General features: G+C 43.7%; 1 protein-coding gene across 2 annotated transcripts in view; it reads right to left on the reverse strand.

Annotated features, from left to right (window-relative positions):
- Positions 1-16,746, reverse strand: part of caskin1 (CASK interacting protein 1) — an 82,564-nt gene that overhangs the window by 1,675 nt on the left and 64,143 nt on the right. The window contains exons 11-22 of one of the 2 annotated variants that reach the window (XM_034540414.1): positions 15,706-15,951; positions 12,677-12,781; positions 11,762-11,880; positions 10,073-10,154; positions 9,420-9,529; positions 7,314-7,424; positions 5,578-5,679; positions 5,306-5,444; positions 3,892-4,035; positions 2,510-3,726; positions 2,089-2,394; positions 579-1,176 (exon numbers count right to left, since the gene is read on the reverse strand). In XM_034540414.1, the coding sequence (XP_034396305.1) occupies positions 579-1,176; positions 2,089-2,394; positions 2,510-3,726; positions 3,892-4,035; positions 5,306-5,444; positions 5,578-5,679; positions 7,314-7,424; positions 9,420-9,529; positions 10,073-10,154; positions 11,762-11,880; positions 12,677-12,781; positions 15,706-15,951 (3,279 nt within the window). Of the gene's footprint in view, positions 1-578; positions 1,201-2,088; positions 2,395-2,509; positions 3,727-3,891; positions 4,036-5,305; positions 5,445-5,577; positions 5,680-7,313; positions 7,425-9,419; positions 9,530-10,072; positions 10,155-11,761; positions 11,881-12,676; positions 12,782-15,705; positions 15,952-16,746 lie in introns of both variants that reach the window. The other variant, XM_034540413.1, reaches the window with a different exon arrangement.

The following is a 16,746-nucleotide window of genomic DNA, read 5'->3' on the forward strand; positions in this document are numbered from 1 at the left end:
TACAGGCTGGGGTGCCAGAGCACTCCTTTTATCATCTCAAAAACATCTCCAAACTCCGCCCCACTTTAACCCTGTTAGATGCAGAGAAGCTCCACCACGCCTTCATCTCCTCTAGACTGGACTACTGTAATCCCCTCTTCACTGGGATCAAACTGCAATACTGCTTTTCAGATAGCATGTAAAACTTTCTCACCCAAACCTTTCCGGCGTTGGAATTGAGAGGCTTGTGCAACTTTCTGTAACTTACAGTTTGTACAATTCACCTTTTTATTACATCCCTCCTTCCTACCTTATGTGATGTTAGTAGCCTTCTAGAGAAGGCTACTAACGTCACATAAGGTAAGTTGGGTTTTGACAACTTGTAAATTAACATTAACTTGTTATCAGTTGTGAAATCGTCGCAGATCGTGTCTGTGTCTCCCAGCCGGGTTTGGATCTTTCAAATAATTGATTGATTGATTGATTCAGTTCAGTTCTGTGTAGTACATTTCTGGGTTTGGGCAGGATTCTTTTGCGGACCCATAAACCCATTCTCACCCCCACTTGACAAAAAACACACTGTCATACAATGTGAGTACCTGGGCTTCCAGGCGTCCCAGGGCCAGGCAGGGGGACTCTCTTGTTGGAGACCGACTGTGGTGGAGTCTGTGGGCCTGCCTGTCTCTTTATCTGTGCCACGACAGGCTTCGGGGAGACCGGAGGCTTCGGCTTTCTCACGGGGCCTCCTTCATTTGTCACTGGAGCTCCTTGATCCATGCTGTCCCTGCGGGGTGCAGCATTCACTTGCGGTTGAGGTTGAGGTTGAGGTTGAGGTTGAGGTTGAGGTTGAGGTTGAGGTTGAGTTTGAGGTTGCGGCTGCTCGGTCACTCCAGTATCGGACGGCGGGCGGCGTTTCACTGTGGCCGTGCCATTCTGGTAGGGCACCGGTTGCGTGGTGTTTGGCAACACGATCCCCAAGGGCTCTCCATTGGCGGCCAGCTCGGCGTAGCCCTCGGGCTCCTTGTCGCGACTCTTGGGCCGCCGCTTGACGGTGGACGACTCCTGGAGGGTGAAGTCGGAGCCGTTGGGGTGGGACTTGGAGCTGCGGGCCCGTCGCTTCAAGGTCGCCGTGGCCTCGACCCTGGAGATGTCCTCCTGCCTGTAACCCCCGTCTCCCTGGGGATCCTCGCCGTCACCCTGCAGACAAACACAAAATACACACTAACGGAAAATTCATACATTCGTGACAAGAGGTAATTTTTGCACAAACAATCAAAAACATTGACAGAAAAAAAGCTTACAGAACACAGAAGCTTCACTATGGATTTATAATACATTAAAGCACATTTAACTTTAGCACATTACATTAGATATATAGATAGATAGATATACAGATAGATAGACAGATATACAGATAGATAGACAGATAGACAGATGGACAAATAGATATAGACATATAGACGGATAGATGGATAGACAGACAGATAGATAGATAGATAGATAGATAGATAGATAGATAGATAGATAGATAGACAGATAGATAGATAGACAGATAGACAGATAGACAGATAGACAGACAGATAGATGGATAGACAGATAGACAGATAGACAGATAGATAGACAGATCGATAGGCAGATAGATAGACTGATCGATAGATAGACAGATAGATAGACATATAGATGGATAGACAGATAGACAGATAGATATATAGATAGATAGATAGACAAATGGATAGACAGATAGATGGATAGACATATAGATAGATAGATAGATAGACAAATGGATAGACAGATAGATGGATAGACATATAGATAGATAGACAGATAGATGGATAGACAAATGGATAGGAGGAGGATAGACATATAGACGGATAGACAGATAAATAGATAGATAGACAGATAGATGGATAGACAATAGACAGATAGATAGATAGATAGATAGATAGACAAACAGATAGATGGATAGACATATAGACGGATAGACAGATAAATAGATAGATAGATAGACAGATATACAGATATATAGACAGATAGATGGATAAACAATAGACAGACAGATAGATAGATAGACAGATGGATAGACAAACATATATATATACAGATAGCTACCTGTCCTTCTCCTTCTCCTCGACCCTGGCGGCGGATGGTCAGGCTTCCCTCATCTGCGAATGGCAGGTTTTCAGACGAACTGCTGCTGGCTCCCGAGCTTGGGTGGGGGGAGGGGGGAGGGTTGGGAGAGGAGGAATTTTCAGGGAGAGGATTGTTTTCGGCCTGAACGGAGGGAGATGGGAAAGCAGAGGGAGTCGGTTGTTCACGCCTGGCAGCCGCCACCAGCTCAGTGACCGGGCCACTTATGGTTCGCCGTCGGTTCACCACTTCACCGTCCAGACCAATGGCGTCGCGTGTTTTCCCCACCTGGTGAACACACAGTCATACAATTGATTGATCATGCTTTAGCTCATTATCTACTTAAATAAATGGGTATATTTAAAATTTTAGAGTGAATGAATGCCTGGATTTTCTAAAATACCTGCAGGAAATTCTTTTGGAGCGCGATGCCTTTGGCTCCTCCTCCTATGGAAGACATCTCCAACATGGCGGCGATGCTCCTTACACTACCCACGCTGCTCATCTCCACAGCAACCATCTCCACGGACATCCCCAGGTCGCTGGCCCGTCGCTGTTGGTGGTAAGGCACATCCAGCATCCCCCCCAAGGTGGTGAGCTCGTGCGGCTGCGCGTTGGCCTCCGTCAGGTTGGAGTTGGAGGTGGAGATGGCGGAGCTTGAGCGTTTGGGCGGTGGAGGGGGCGGGCCTTTCTTCTTTTGACGCAGGGGAAAGGGCATTGTCTGGTTGCGATTGACGGTCTTGTCCTGGTTGCGCACAGAGTGGCTGCGGCTGACACGGTGGGTCACCGTTGCATATTTGACTCTGTCCTCTCTGACGATGACAGAGCCTTGATCTCCTCCCACCACCTCTGCCTCTCCCTCTCCTCCTCCCTCTCGTCCCCTACCTCCTCCCGCCCTCTCGTCACACTCACTGTCCGAGGCGCCGTGACGGTTGAGGCTGTGGGACCATTTCTTCTGGAGTGCTGAAGACTCATCCCCTTCTACCTCAGCCTGCTCCACCTCTGGTGGGAGGCAGAGGAGCGGGACCTGTGGTTGTTGGTTCTCTTTCACCTCCGTGACCTGTGTCAGCAGTTGGTGCTGAGGGTGTGCCTGGTGCTGCGGCAGGACTTGAGGCTGCTGTTGTTGCTGGGGCGGAAGCTGGGTACACGGCGGCTCACGTTGGGTTGGAGACTGAGGAGGGTGGGAGCGCGGCGACTGAGGCCTCTCCCCCTGGATGAACTGGGGACACGGCTTATGTTTGGCCTGCGGAGAAGCTGTGCTCTGGACGGAAGAGGTGGAGGAGGAAGAAGACGAGGTTCTAGTCTTGGTCGGAGTATGAGGGGGCGTGTAGGGAGGTGCAGGCTGTGAATGGGAATGGGAGTGGGAGTGGCGGTGTTTGCCTTGAGAGGAGATACTGCCTCTGTGGGAGGAGGTGCTTCCCTGGCTGCTCTGCTGCCTCATAGTCCGTGCCTCTTTCTTAGGTGGCCCAGCACCTCCTCCTCCTCCTGTCATCCCCTCATCATGGTCTTTGCTGCGTGTTCGCTGAGCTTTGACCTCCTGGCCTGGCTGGGTCATGGCGCTCTGTAGCTCGGAGCTCAACTCACTGTCCTGGAAAGTGTTCATTTTCGGAGACATGACCTCTGAGAAAAACAGAAAGTAAGTCTTGAAATGAATTAACTCGATCAATAATGATATGAATAAATAAATAAAAATAGGACAGGAAGCCATGACTGAACAATAAAAATAATAAACTATTTGATCACGGAGAGAACTCATTCCACGATTCCAATCATCTGTTCGCTCACCGTCTAGAGGTGGACCGTCCATCGACAGGACTTCCTGCTGCTGTGTGATTGGCGGGGGCTTCTTCCTGAGGGAGCCCCGCCCATCTGAGCCACGCTGCATTTCGGCCAGCCGCTTCACCGCCAGCATCAGCTTCTTCTGGTGGCCTAAAACATTGAAAGAATGAACAATTACATCCATCCATCCATCCATTTTCAATACCGCTTATCCTCATTAGGGTCGCGGGGGCGCTGGAGCTTATCCCAGCTGACATAGGGCGAAGGCAGGGGACACCCTGGACAGGCCGCCAGTCCATCGAGGGCTGAACAATTACAGTTCCTGTTTAATTAATTTACATCTCTAAAGACTTTAAATATTAAGTTATTTCAATTTGCATTAATATCATTATATATATATAGGTAGATCTTCCCTCAAATGTGAAAATGGGCTGCAACTATGAAGCCCTGAAAACCACATATGGCAAAAGGTTATCAGACATGAATGTAATTGATCACGTCAATTAATTATATTGTTAGTTGAATAAATAAAATGTAAAGAGTGTAAAAACACATTTTAAAGTTTTGTACACTGGCTATTTCATTTCCACCTTCATTTTCCTATTTTAGGCTCTTGCCACTCATTTAATAATTTATTTTCCTTATTTTTACCCACATTTCATTAATCAGCTGTCGAGAGGACTGTGGCTAGCTAGCTCAACTGCAAACCCTTGTGGCTAAACATACTGAGCATACTGAGCGCCAGCCGAGTTGAAACTATGTTGTTGTTATAAAACTAGACCAGCCTGTTACTCAATGTTACTCATCTTTACACTGCTGTAGCACCACTGTATGCACTGTAACAGTAGCTAACGCATTTTAGACACTGAGCTAGCTAACACTAGTTCACCGACACAACGCTTCTTTTATTCATTATTGACAAACAATTAAATGTAGTTAAGTAGTTTTACCAATTGCCGGTTGAAAGAAAAGTATAAACCTTTTTACGGTTTTATTTTTTAATTTAACCTTTTACTACTATTTACTACATTTGGTCAGTTTCGGGTTACAACACGTCTATTACGATTATTTTGGGAACACATTTTGGTAATGTGTTACAGGGTAGCTATATATGTATATATATATATATATATATATATATATATATATATATATATATATACATACATATATATATATATATATATATATATATATATATATACATACATATATACATACATATATACACACATATATATACATACATACATACATATACACATATATATACATACATATATATATATATATATACATATATACATACATACATACATACATATATACATACATATATGCATACATACATACATATATATATATATATATATATACAGTATAAACACACATACATATATTGAATATCTGTTCGTCTTACCCAGTTTGATAATGCCTATTTCCTGCAGGTCCTCCCAAGTGATGTCAGTGATGAACTCGATGTTCTCATAACCGTTCTGCACCAACACCTGGTGGTACTGGTTTAGACCAATAGCAGACAGCCACTCTCCAAGACTGGCCTACAGGAACACCAAGAACACGACTGTTCACCAGGCTAATCGACTCTACAGCTGGTAACTTGCTTTTGAACACAGGTGCGGCACCTAACTGGTGGCTGAACTATGGCGTTAGTGTGTGTTGAATTGTACTCACGGGTTTCTGTTCAGGCAGACACTCGGTGACACTTAGTTTGTTAATCTCGGAGGTCATCTTCTTTCTGTGACCTGGTTTAGTTATTCCAATAGCCGTCAGATCCTACACACACACACACACACACATACACACACACACACAGATAGTAAGATAAAGTGGTAGCTTTTTCAGGCTTTTTTCTCCACAAAGTAAATAAAAATCTCCCCAAGACTCCAGCAGTCTCTCTCACTCACACACACACACACACACACACACACACACACACACACACACACACACACACGCCAAGCAAAACTTGCAACACAAAGAAACAAGTGACAGCGTGACATCTGATGAAAGCTTCTGCCAGTTGAGAATAAAGCAGAAATGTAAATGTCTCAAAATCATAAGAAAAGCAAAGGAAAGCAAAAAAGCAAAAGTCTTCAGCAAGAGGATGCAAAGAATCAGCTCAATTTCCCACAATCTCATTTATATTCAACGTCTGTGGCAGGCAAACAAGCTCACGTTTAAACACAAACTAAAGTGTATTAAAAGTGATTTATTTTGCAACTGTAATTAGAGTTAACAAATACAGTGCATCATCCTGTCATTGTCCGTTTACTTTTGTTTCTGTGTATTTCAGTGGCAGTTGTGGTGAACACACAGGAACACACATGGACGACCACAACGATCATCCCCCAACACACAAACACACACGTTTACATAACTCACTTAAATGCAGTCATACAGTAGAATAGGCCCGAATACTACAATATATCAAAAACCCTTTTAAAAGTCAGCTCAGCTCTGAACCATTCAGCATGCACAGCCCCGGAGTGTACATACACGTACAAATAGTGTACGTGTGCTATAAATTATTTGCATATAGGTGAGAGTGGCAGAGAGCGCCGGTCTGCTTCCTCAGAACCGGCAGCAGCAGCAGTGTGGAAGGTGACAGGAGGGGAAGAAGGTGGTGTAAATATAATGAGCGTATTTTCAAAGCGTGGGTTCCCTCAGGGTTCTCCGGGTTCCTTCCACAGTCCAAAGATATGCAGCTCAGGTTAATTGGACTCTACATTGGCCCGTAGGTGTGAATGTGAGCGTGAATGTTGGTCTGTCTCTATGTGTGCCCTGCGATAGACTGGCGACTTGTCCAGGGTGAACCCCGCCTTCGCCCAATGTCAGCTGGGATCGGCTCCAGCACCCCGCGACCTACATACAGTTCATGGTTTATGTTTGTGTTGATTTATATTACTTTCGTATATAATGCAAACTGTTAGGATTTCAGACTGAGGTTATTGGAAATGTACTCTTTTTAATGGAATAGTTTTGGAAAACACATGTATTTGGGGGTTAGATGATGCATCTAAATCCACTCTCTCACCTGGATGGTAAATATTAAGCTAGCGCCAGCAGCCAGTAGTGTAGCTTACGACAAAGTCTCCAAACTGGGGGAAACCAGCTAGTCTTTTTGCTAAGCTAAGCTAACAGGCTGCTGACGAGGGTTTCACATTTACCCTACATATACTCATAGAGATGGGCAGGAGGCAGGGAGACTACAGCTGAGACCAGTTCAGTGGAGTGGTTTAGTAGTGCTCATTTGAGGATTCTTAAAAGGAAATGGAATACATGCATCTGGAAAACATCAAGGAACGCACAAATCAAAGTCGTACAGACTCGTTTCCATTGTGGTCCTTGGAGGTGCCTGTGACCTCTCTGGGGTTCTGGGGGGTGGGGTGGTGGTTTGGGTGCCTTACCTCCGGGGTCATTCGGCTAATGGTGGGCAAGTCATACCCAGCGCCCAGGAAGTTTGGAGCGTAGACCTGCAGCTGAAAGTCGCTCAGCCATTGGACAACAGCCTCTGAGTTCTACGGGAGAGAAGACAGGGGGCATGCTGTCACTGGCTCCATATCTGCTTCTTCAACTCTCTCAGCAGGGGCCCAACTAGGGCTAAACAAGGAGCCACAATAGCTACTGTAGTAAGGAACTGTCCAAAGACAAATTATTATACATTTTACGGATGATTATAATGATCCAATGGCCTTGTAACCCCGCTGATTTTTAGCCCTGGTTAGCCCTACTTGGCCCTGTAGAGAAAACCAGGCTAAAGTTAGGAGGAAGAAGGGCCCTAAATAAATGTTGTTAGCGTTGTGACAACGCTAACAACATTTATTTATATATATATATACATATATATGTATATACGAACACACTCATTGTCCTCACAGACACACTTGGGATTTCCAGTTCGTTAGAGATTGTGCCAAAAAGCTGAACCAGCTGAGACAAGGCTAACATGTGTAGCTGAAAAAGAAACAAACATTGAGGAAATATGGGCATAAAAATAGAAAGAAATATACCACCTGTGCTACATTCCCTGAATAATAAGCTACATGACTCTTGATTTTATCTTCTAGCTGAGCTTCTACAGCTGTTTTATATATATATCTGTATATATATATATACTGTATATACATATATATATACACATATATATATACACATACATATATATATATATATATATATATATATATATATATATATATATATATATATATATATGGGGACAGAGCAACAGGATTGGGTGTACCTGTTAAAACCTCTGCATGACTTCTTCCCACGCACCCTGGATCTCTTTAAAGTCCAATACCCCTTCTTTGTTCCTCCATCTCCACTTCTTCTCTCCCTCATCTTTTCCCACGACCCTCCTCCTCCTCCACATTGTACCTCGAAGCTGATTGGTTCCCCCCCTCCCCTCCCACCGTTCTTCGTCTTTACCCTAGCGAGGAAACATTATGGGTGCTGAAGAATCGGGACTTTAGCTAACAGATGGCCATGGGAACATGCCTCACATGGCAGCACACACGCACACGCACACACTGTATGCAAGCGATGCACACACACAACCACCACGACCACCTGCTTTTTAAATATGCTCATTGGTTTATCACACTTGGAATTATTAAACAATGAAGACATGAACTTAAATGTGGGCCCGCACTCATATAGAAACACACACATACACACACACACTCTCACACACACACACACACACACACACACACACACACACACACACACACACACACTACAGTAAATACATGTACATGGTGTAAGCTCGGATTTCACACTTCTTGTGCCGAGCTAGTCCACCCACGGCATGCACACGGCTGGGCACCTACCAGCACACACACACACACACGCACACACACACACACACACACACACACACACACACACACACACGCACACACACACTCCGATATCTTGCCTGAGGCGCACCTACCAAGCATCAATTGAGAGACATTCGTCTCTGCAACAGAAGAAGAAAAATACTGCAATGGAAGAGGCAGCTGCAACTAAAAGGAGTGAATAACAATGGACAACAGGTAGCAGATAAACAAGAGCAGGACTCTCTCCCTCTCTCTCTCTCTCTCTCTCTCTCTCTCTCTCTCTCTCTCTCTCTCTCTCTTTCTCTCTCTCTCTCTCTCTCACACACACACATACGCACAAGACTCCTCATTCCCAAACCAAATCAAGATCAAAATGGAGATCTGCCACTAACTCACTCACCGTGTCATGGCTGCATCCGAACACTCGCAGCACGGACGAGGCCAGTTGCGAGAGAAACTGCTGTGACATCTTGGTGTGTGTGAATGTATATAGTCTGTGTGTGTGTGTGTGTATGTGTGTGTGTGTGTGTGGTGAGGAGAGAGAGGGATGTGGTTTGGGTGACTGAGGAGCTACATTCTCATCACGCCACAGTGAGATGTGGACTGTGTCTGTATGCGACTCGTGTGTGTTTGAATGAAAGAGGGAGAGAGGACTGAGTCTGCAGTGAGACTCCGGGACTGTCCTACCTTCCCCTCGCCTTGCCCCTCCCCCTTCCTGATCGCCACGGCGTCGTAAGGCGGCGCCTCATGGAGTGGACAGCCCGATTGGCTGGATGGCCGAGAGGAGCTGGCGGAGCCTGCCGGGAGAAACACCATTGGCCAGTTAAAAAAACTAATTACCAAAAAACCTGTCTCCCTGTCGTTGTAAACTTCCCGGCCGATCAACAGATGAGCTGACCTCTACCCTTCTCCAACGATTGATTTCTGATCAATATCCCTCATTGCTCTGAGAGGGAGCCAATCACATTCTCGCTCTCCAAGTTATGACAAACCTTCTTAACCAATCGCACCATGCTACACTTCTTACATTTCCTCCCTTGGCCATCTGTCTGTTTAACCAGCCAAGATCTGTGTGTGTGTGTGTGTGTGTGTGTGTGTGTGTGTGTGTGTGTGTGTGTGTGTGTCCGCAGAAGTGATGTAAAGACATTTTTTGTAAAAGATAGGGGGTTTATGACTTGTGTTTTTCTCCCTCATTTTAATATTGTTCTCTCTACCTAAAACACCCTCCACGTCTCACCATCAAGTGGGAGTTCATGTCCTAAAGAGTTCTGTCAGTGCTCCTCCTGTAAGTATACTACAGTGAATCAGTAACTGGGTTGTAGAAGGACCCCATGTCCTACCTGCAGGCTGGTCCACAGACTTGGACTGCTCCAGCAGATGCTCCTTGGCTTTGGCAGACTGGGACAAGACTGTGGCCAGAAGCTGAAAGTGCACAAGAACACAAACGCATCCCCGTGAACAGGCATCCAGAAACTCGTCTGAGAAGTGGACGTAGTCAATGCTGCGACGTAAACCATTGGTTTGTGGAAGCCTTGAGTTTCGGCATTTTCGTCACAAGAGGGTGGAGCTAAATTAAACCAAATAAGACATTTGTAGGCAATCAAAATATGTTTGCAATGAACTCTAATGAAATAAAAACACACTGTGTTAAAAGTTTTAAGACGAAAGCACGGACGACTCTCAGTAGCAACCTGTCAATCACAATGTAGCCTCGCCCCTAAAGTATACCCTGCTTTATGGTCTATTTCGCTCAAAATAATTTACTCTGTATTGTTGAAGACTCTAAACTTGAGGTTGAGACCATAAACTCATGTTTATGATGTTTACCGAGGTAATAAATCAAGTGAGAAGTAGAGTCATTGTCTCCTAGACTTCTATACAATCAGACTTCTTTTTGCCAACGGAAGAGTCGCTCCCCGATGGCCACTAGGAATTATGCAAGTTTAAGGCCCTTTTGCATTGGCTTAACTTCTCAGTCAGGGAGGTTTCCCCTTGCTAAAGCAAGCTGCTAAAGGCTCCACTATGTTCACACACTTTGTCTGCCTGCTGGTTTCGTGCTGGGCAGGTAGTGGCCAGTGAGTGGGTTTATCAATGAAAATAGCTGCTGCCTGCTGTTGGAAACCGGGTTGGGTAGGAGCGTCAAGAGCGAATCAAAGCAATAAAGCTTTGGGTTGTAACCAAAACAATGAGCTGAATGATGCTAAAACTCTCTGTAGAGCTGAGAAGAACTGCAGATAAGGATGCTAACTCTATGAAGGTCTATAACTACAAGTGACCATGTTCACATTACATAATGTCCACGCAAACATATTGTTTTGTGCAGCTTTAACAGTCTTCTCTTGAACAGTATCTTGGTCCTTTAGAGCTCGATTAAGTCACCTTTGCTCAATAGAAGGCCGCAAGTGACAATTACAAGAGAACTTGAGTCACACAAATGTCGTATCTCAAGTGTAGTAGAGTCATAAAGTCCACAAATTGATTTAGCAACGTGAGTTAAACAGCGATAGTTAGCTACGACTTGCTAGTATTAGCTAACCTTAGCCACCACAAGCTCCTGTAACCAGTCCAGCTGTAGTGGCAAAACCTCCTGATTGTGTTGATTTGAGCCATGGTGTGTTTTATTACTAATTATTAAAAACTTTACAGGACAAGTGGGTTTAATTTAGCTGTGTGGATGTTTCAGGCGGCTTAAAAGTGTCTCACTTGCACTTTCTTTAACAGCACGTTCGCCGGAAAATGTATGACGTGTGCGTCCGGCTGCTTTTCAGAGTAAATAAGCAACTTGAAAGACAGCTTCAGGCGAAGAACACATGCAGAGCAGTGCCTGTGGTTGTCCAGTAAATGTCAGATGAACGACTCTCTGTTACACGAGTAATTCAATTCAATTAATTAATAGTTAAGGACCTGTAAAATAAACCGTGATGTCTATTTTTCAGCAGGTTATTAAGTCGTCTAAACTCTTCATTTCCCAGCAGCCGATATTGTTTTCTTTGGTTGTAATTATGTATTGTATGTACTGTATTCCGTACCTTAACGCCCTCAGCCTGTGGATGGAGGATGTGCTGCCCACTGCCGGCACTCTGACCGCTGCCCGACGACCTCACGCTTGTCACACTGCCAGAACTACCCATACTGCTGCGGTCTCCACCTGCAACACACACACACACACACACACACACACACGCACACACACACACACACACACACACACACAAGCATTCACACACTCATGCAACCGCCCAAACGATATGTATAGATTTTGTACATACAAACGCACGCATGCAACAAACAGATGGATGCACACAGTCACCAACACACACACACACACACACACACAAACACACGCACACACATTGAGTGGTTTAGCTGATATCCAAAGCAACGTGGTAACAGGTGTGACTCTCCGTTGAAATGCACTGGGCAGCATGTGGTTGGATAGACGGACGGACAGGGTGACGAACGATTGAGCGAAAAACACACAAGTGGAGTAAACAAGACACTTTCACTCACACACACGCACACACACACACACACACACCTTTTCTTTCACTCTTCTTCTCTCTGTTTCTGAATTTCTTTTTTTCTCTTCTCTCTCTCACACGAAAATGTGTCCACACATCCAGTTGTAAAGACACACATGTTCCTACACATAGGGCCACTGAGTTCAGCTGAGCTTTAGATGGAGGATAAGCAGGACATGGGGGACTGTCAGGAGCAGGTCAAAGAGTATCTGAAGGCCGTCAAATCTTTTATTTTATTCAATTTTTTTTAGCTCAAAGAAATAGTTGGATGGATTGGTTCTGCTCTTGGGGACATTTGGACATTATTATCATTTTTATTTATTTTTTTAACGGACGTCAGATACTGTTTGGCCCCCCGGTCAGAGTTTAAAGGAGTTGAGGGTTGAGGGCTCAGCGCAGCGCAGGGCGGCGCGGCTTAGTTACCTGCCACGGGCTTGCGCAGTACCCAGATCTCTTCGTTGGAGCCTCCATGGGGCCCGCAGGATGTGGTGGGAGAGCTGTGAGGACTTGCCTCTGAGCCGCGACAACCTTCAACACAGAACACCACTGTTAGCCGCTAACCGACCCTAAACTGGCCTTGGAAGCATTGCTATCTTTTTGCTATTTAGCATTTTAAAGCAGCAACAATTGCTGTTTTTTTGTTGTTTTTTTTCAACTTTGAAGCAGTTAAAAATATAACACTGACAAATTATTAGTTGATACAGCTAACGTGTTAGCGGGAACTTGGCAAGATTAGCATTAACTTGGTGAATTTAGGTCAAATATTGAATTGCCGTTTAGCCGTTTGGCACCATCTCATTAGAAAAATATTGAACTCCGCTTTGTTCACAAGCTGGTCACAAACTGTTGGGATTTGGTTAAGTTGTGGGTCATAAAAAACAAAACAATTAGCTAAAAGTCCTCTGTAGAGCTGAGTGGAATGGCAAGGCCAAGTATAAGTGGCCCATCATACATTAGACATTGAATACATTTTTCAGATACAAATATTTACGTATAGCTAAACCTGAATTTGACATTAGTGTAACGGACATTTTTGTAATTTTACAGAGCATTGATAGTATTTAGTATCTTAAATTAATCAAGGTTTTTGCCACATAATAGTGGTAAAAAGAGCTAAAATCATCCAAAATGTTGAGTATTGACACACCAACTGAAACTGACAATGCTACATAGAGTATATGTGTTTTATAAATATACTTAGCAAACCATCTCACTTCACTAACGCCGAGTTTACAGTTGTGTAGTGTTATTTTTAAACAAACTTTTTTTTTCAGATGGGTAAATTAAATAAATAAATTCCTAAATTACTCGCAAAAAAGACCAAACAGAGGGGCCAGTAGGAGAGCAGATTTCTTTTTTAAAAGGATATCTATAAGTTTCACTTGCACACCACACTTTACATCCTCAGACACGCTCGCACACGCACACACATACACGGAAAAAAATACAGCATATATATATATAGATATATGAAAACATTTATATACCCATCGTACATAAATAAATCCATAACATGAATATCTGCGTATATACACATATGCCATAATGTACATACACATACATATACATATATAATGCAGCCATATGTGTGTGATTATATATGTAAGCCTTGTCAGAATGGGGCTGCTGTAGTGCATTCGGAGAGGGTCATAAACCATTATAACCATCGTGCTAAGGGTTTATAAATGGTTTACATGTGTCACCGACAGTGCTCCAGAGAAACACACACATTGAAAAGAGATTGTTCCATTCGCCGTCATGTAATGTCGCAGCTCCTTCTTGTGGTCATTTTGCTTCCCTCCAAGAGAAACAAAGGACTGAAGTCTGTTTTCAGAGACTTTGAACAGGCTTTGATTTGACTTGAATCATTTGTGAGACAAGAACGTGATCAAAGCTGAAGGAGAATGTGCTGACCTGATGTATTTATAAGAAAGGGTATTTTATCGATATATATATTGTCATTGGACTTAATGACAATACATTTGCTTAATTCTCCTGGAGGAAACAAAATGGTGTCCAGTGAAGGCTCGCATTCACAGAGTAGAACGTTTACAGTCGGTGGCCAGTGGATACCTTACCTGCACAACATCCTAGGTGACATTTTCAAACAATGGATTTGGGGTTTCTCTTACTTGACATTTTACACATTACACATATTTGCATGTAATACATAGTATCAGCATTTACGTCTCATATCGTATCCTCAATCTGTATGAGAGTGAATTTGGTTTATTCACTAATCCTAATATCTTAGTGGATTTTTGAGCAAGTCAGAAAATATCACCCATTAATGTCAGAAAAAAGCTTTTTGTTTTGACGTCTCGAACTAAACCTCCCTGACACCCAAAGTCATAGCAAAAATTGTAATCGTTATTGTTTCAAATTAATAAACTGAACTGTTTCTGCACTTTCAGAACAGCTCAAGACTTGTTCCCTTGTCCGAAGCCTTCACCGACACACACACAGACACAGAGACAGACACACTCTCTCTCTCTCTCTCTCACACGGACACATTGAGGGTAGAAGTGCAAGGTGGGTAAAAGTGGTGTTAGAATGGTCAAACATGACAATAACAGAACGAGGCAGAACAAAAAATTAAATAAAACACACTTTTCTGGTCATGAGAGGGTTGTTGTGTGGGATGTGTGTGTGTGTTTAAGTTTAAGAGTGGCTGGGACAGTCAGTGGTGTATACGGGGAACGAACGAAGAGGAAGGGAAAAAAATAGAACTTCAAAAAAGAAAAAAGAAGAAAGAAACAACATTGAAGTGAAGCACAAACTGAACAGAGGTCTGTGGTAAAACCTGACACATATTCTTCTTCTCTAGCGGATACATTCACAAGATTGTCTCGTGTGCGCTTGGGCCAAAATAAAACACACACACTAGTGTATTAGCATTACTCGGTCAACTGTTCTGTTTAATACAACAGAAAGGCCATAGCAGCAAACAAATCCACTCTACTTTGTAGAGCGGTAGTTACAGATCATAAATAATGTAAAAAATGGGGGTTGGTTTTATAAAAACCCTTCAGGATTCACACTGAAATAGTCTAGTGCTAAATCGGCATATATTTATATATTTCCCTCTTCATCTCTCATTGCGTCCACAAGAGTAAAGCTCTTATTTCTACAGTCTAATGTGTTTAAGCCACTTAAACACATTAGACTCCTGACTCTGGCTCTCAGGAATGGAGATGACAACAGCAACAACAGAAAAAGTAAAAAAGTTTTATAGTATGAGCAACACATAAAATTACATAAATAATGATCCATAACAGAAAACTTCAATGGATGCCTTCTTAAAACAACATTGCAAACATCAATAAGAATCTTACATGACCAATCAGACATGCCGTTTTTTAGTACGGGCGGAGGAAAGCATCCCTTGAAGCTTTAATAATAATAATAATCATAATCATAATAATACAAATAATGAAAAAGGGGCCGTGTACCTGGGGCAGTGGGTGTGTCTCCCAGTGGGGTTGTCACGGGCGACTTGCTATAGCCAAAGGAAGTGAAAAGTGGAAGCAGTGGCTGATGGGAATGTGGTGGAGGAGGAGGCGGTGGAGGCAGGATATGGATCTGATGGAACGTGGTGTCGTTGCCGTTGACTACCGCGTTGGCAGGGGCAACCGTCACCGGAGGAACCAGCGGTATCTTTTGAAACTGTTGGGTGCAAATGACTGTGCTGGCCAAACCTAGATAACACCCATTGTGACGTCACACCAACACACACACACACACACGCACATGCACGCACACACACACACACGCACACACACACAATCAACCAACAGTGAACCACCGCCACACAAACGACAGAGAACAGAGAATTGCACGTAAGAAAGAAGGAGAGGAGGGGGGGGGGGGGGAGAAAAGAAAAATTAAAAACAATGGCTGAAGTTATTAAATTAAACGAACGGCTGATGTTGAAGGCGGAAGGACGAAGAGAAGGAGCGGACAAACAGATGCGCTGTTGAAATGAAATGTCTGGAGAGGTGGGAGGGGCTGGATGAACAAAACGGCAGCGCGTTGGTCGTCCTTTGTAGGTTTTGTGCGTTCGAAAGCAACTCATGTTTCAAGTAAGGAAAGCCTCACATTGCCCTTCTTCTGGCAAGGACATTGCAAATGTTTACTTAGTTTGAAGTCCACTATTGCTGTGCCAACAATATCAGCAAATGTCCTGCATAAAAATTTCTCCAACTCAAACTGTTTATTTGCAAAAAGGACGTGGCCTGGATAGCTAATCGTTACCACTCTTGTGATTGGTCCCTGACTTTACAAAGTGGCAGTTGTATCTTATGTGCTTCACTAAAGTTAACTGGTAGCTTCCCCGCTGTGGTTGTGATGGATGCTGCAAAATTAAGGTCAGCTTAGTAAATTGACTTGTTCATATATCTATCTTGTTGAAAAAAAAAAGAAAGTCTGACGTAACATCCCTGTTGGCATAAAAAGAAGGAGCGAATGAGAGGTAAAGGCTCTGACTGGGGTGA

Source organism: Cyclopterus lumpus, chromosome 8, assembly GCF_009769545.1.
Source record: "Cyclopterus lumpus isolate fCycLum1 chromosome 8, fCycLum1.pri, whole genome shotgun sequence".
NCBI classification, from domain to species: domain Eukaryota; kingdom Metazoa; phylum Chordata; class Actinopteri; order Perciformes; family Cyclopteridae; genus Cyclopterus; species Cyclopterus lumpus.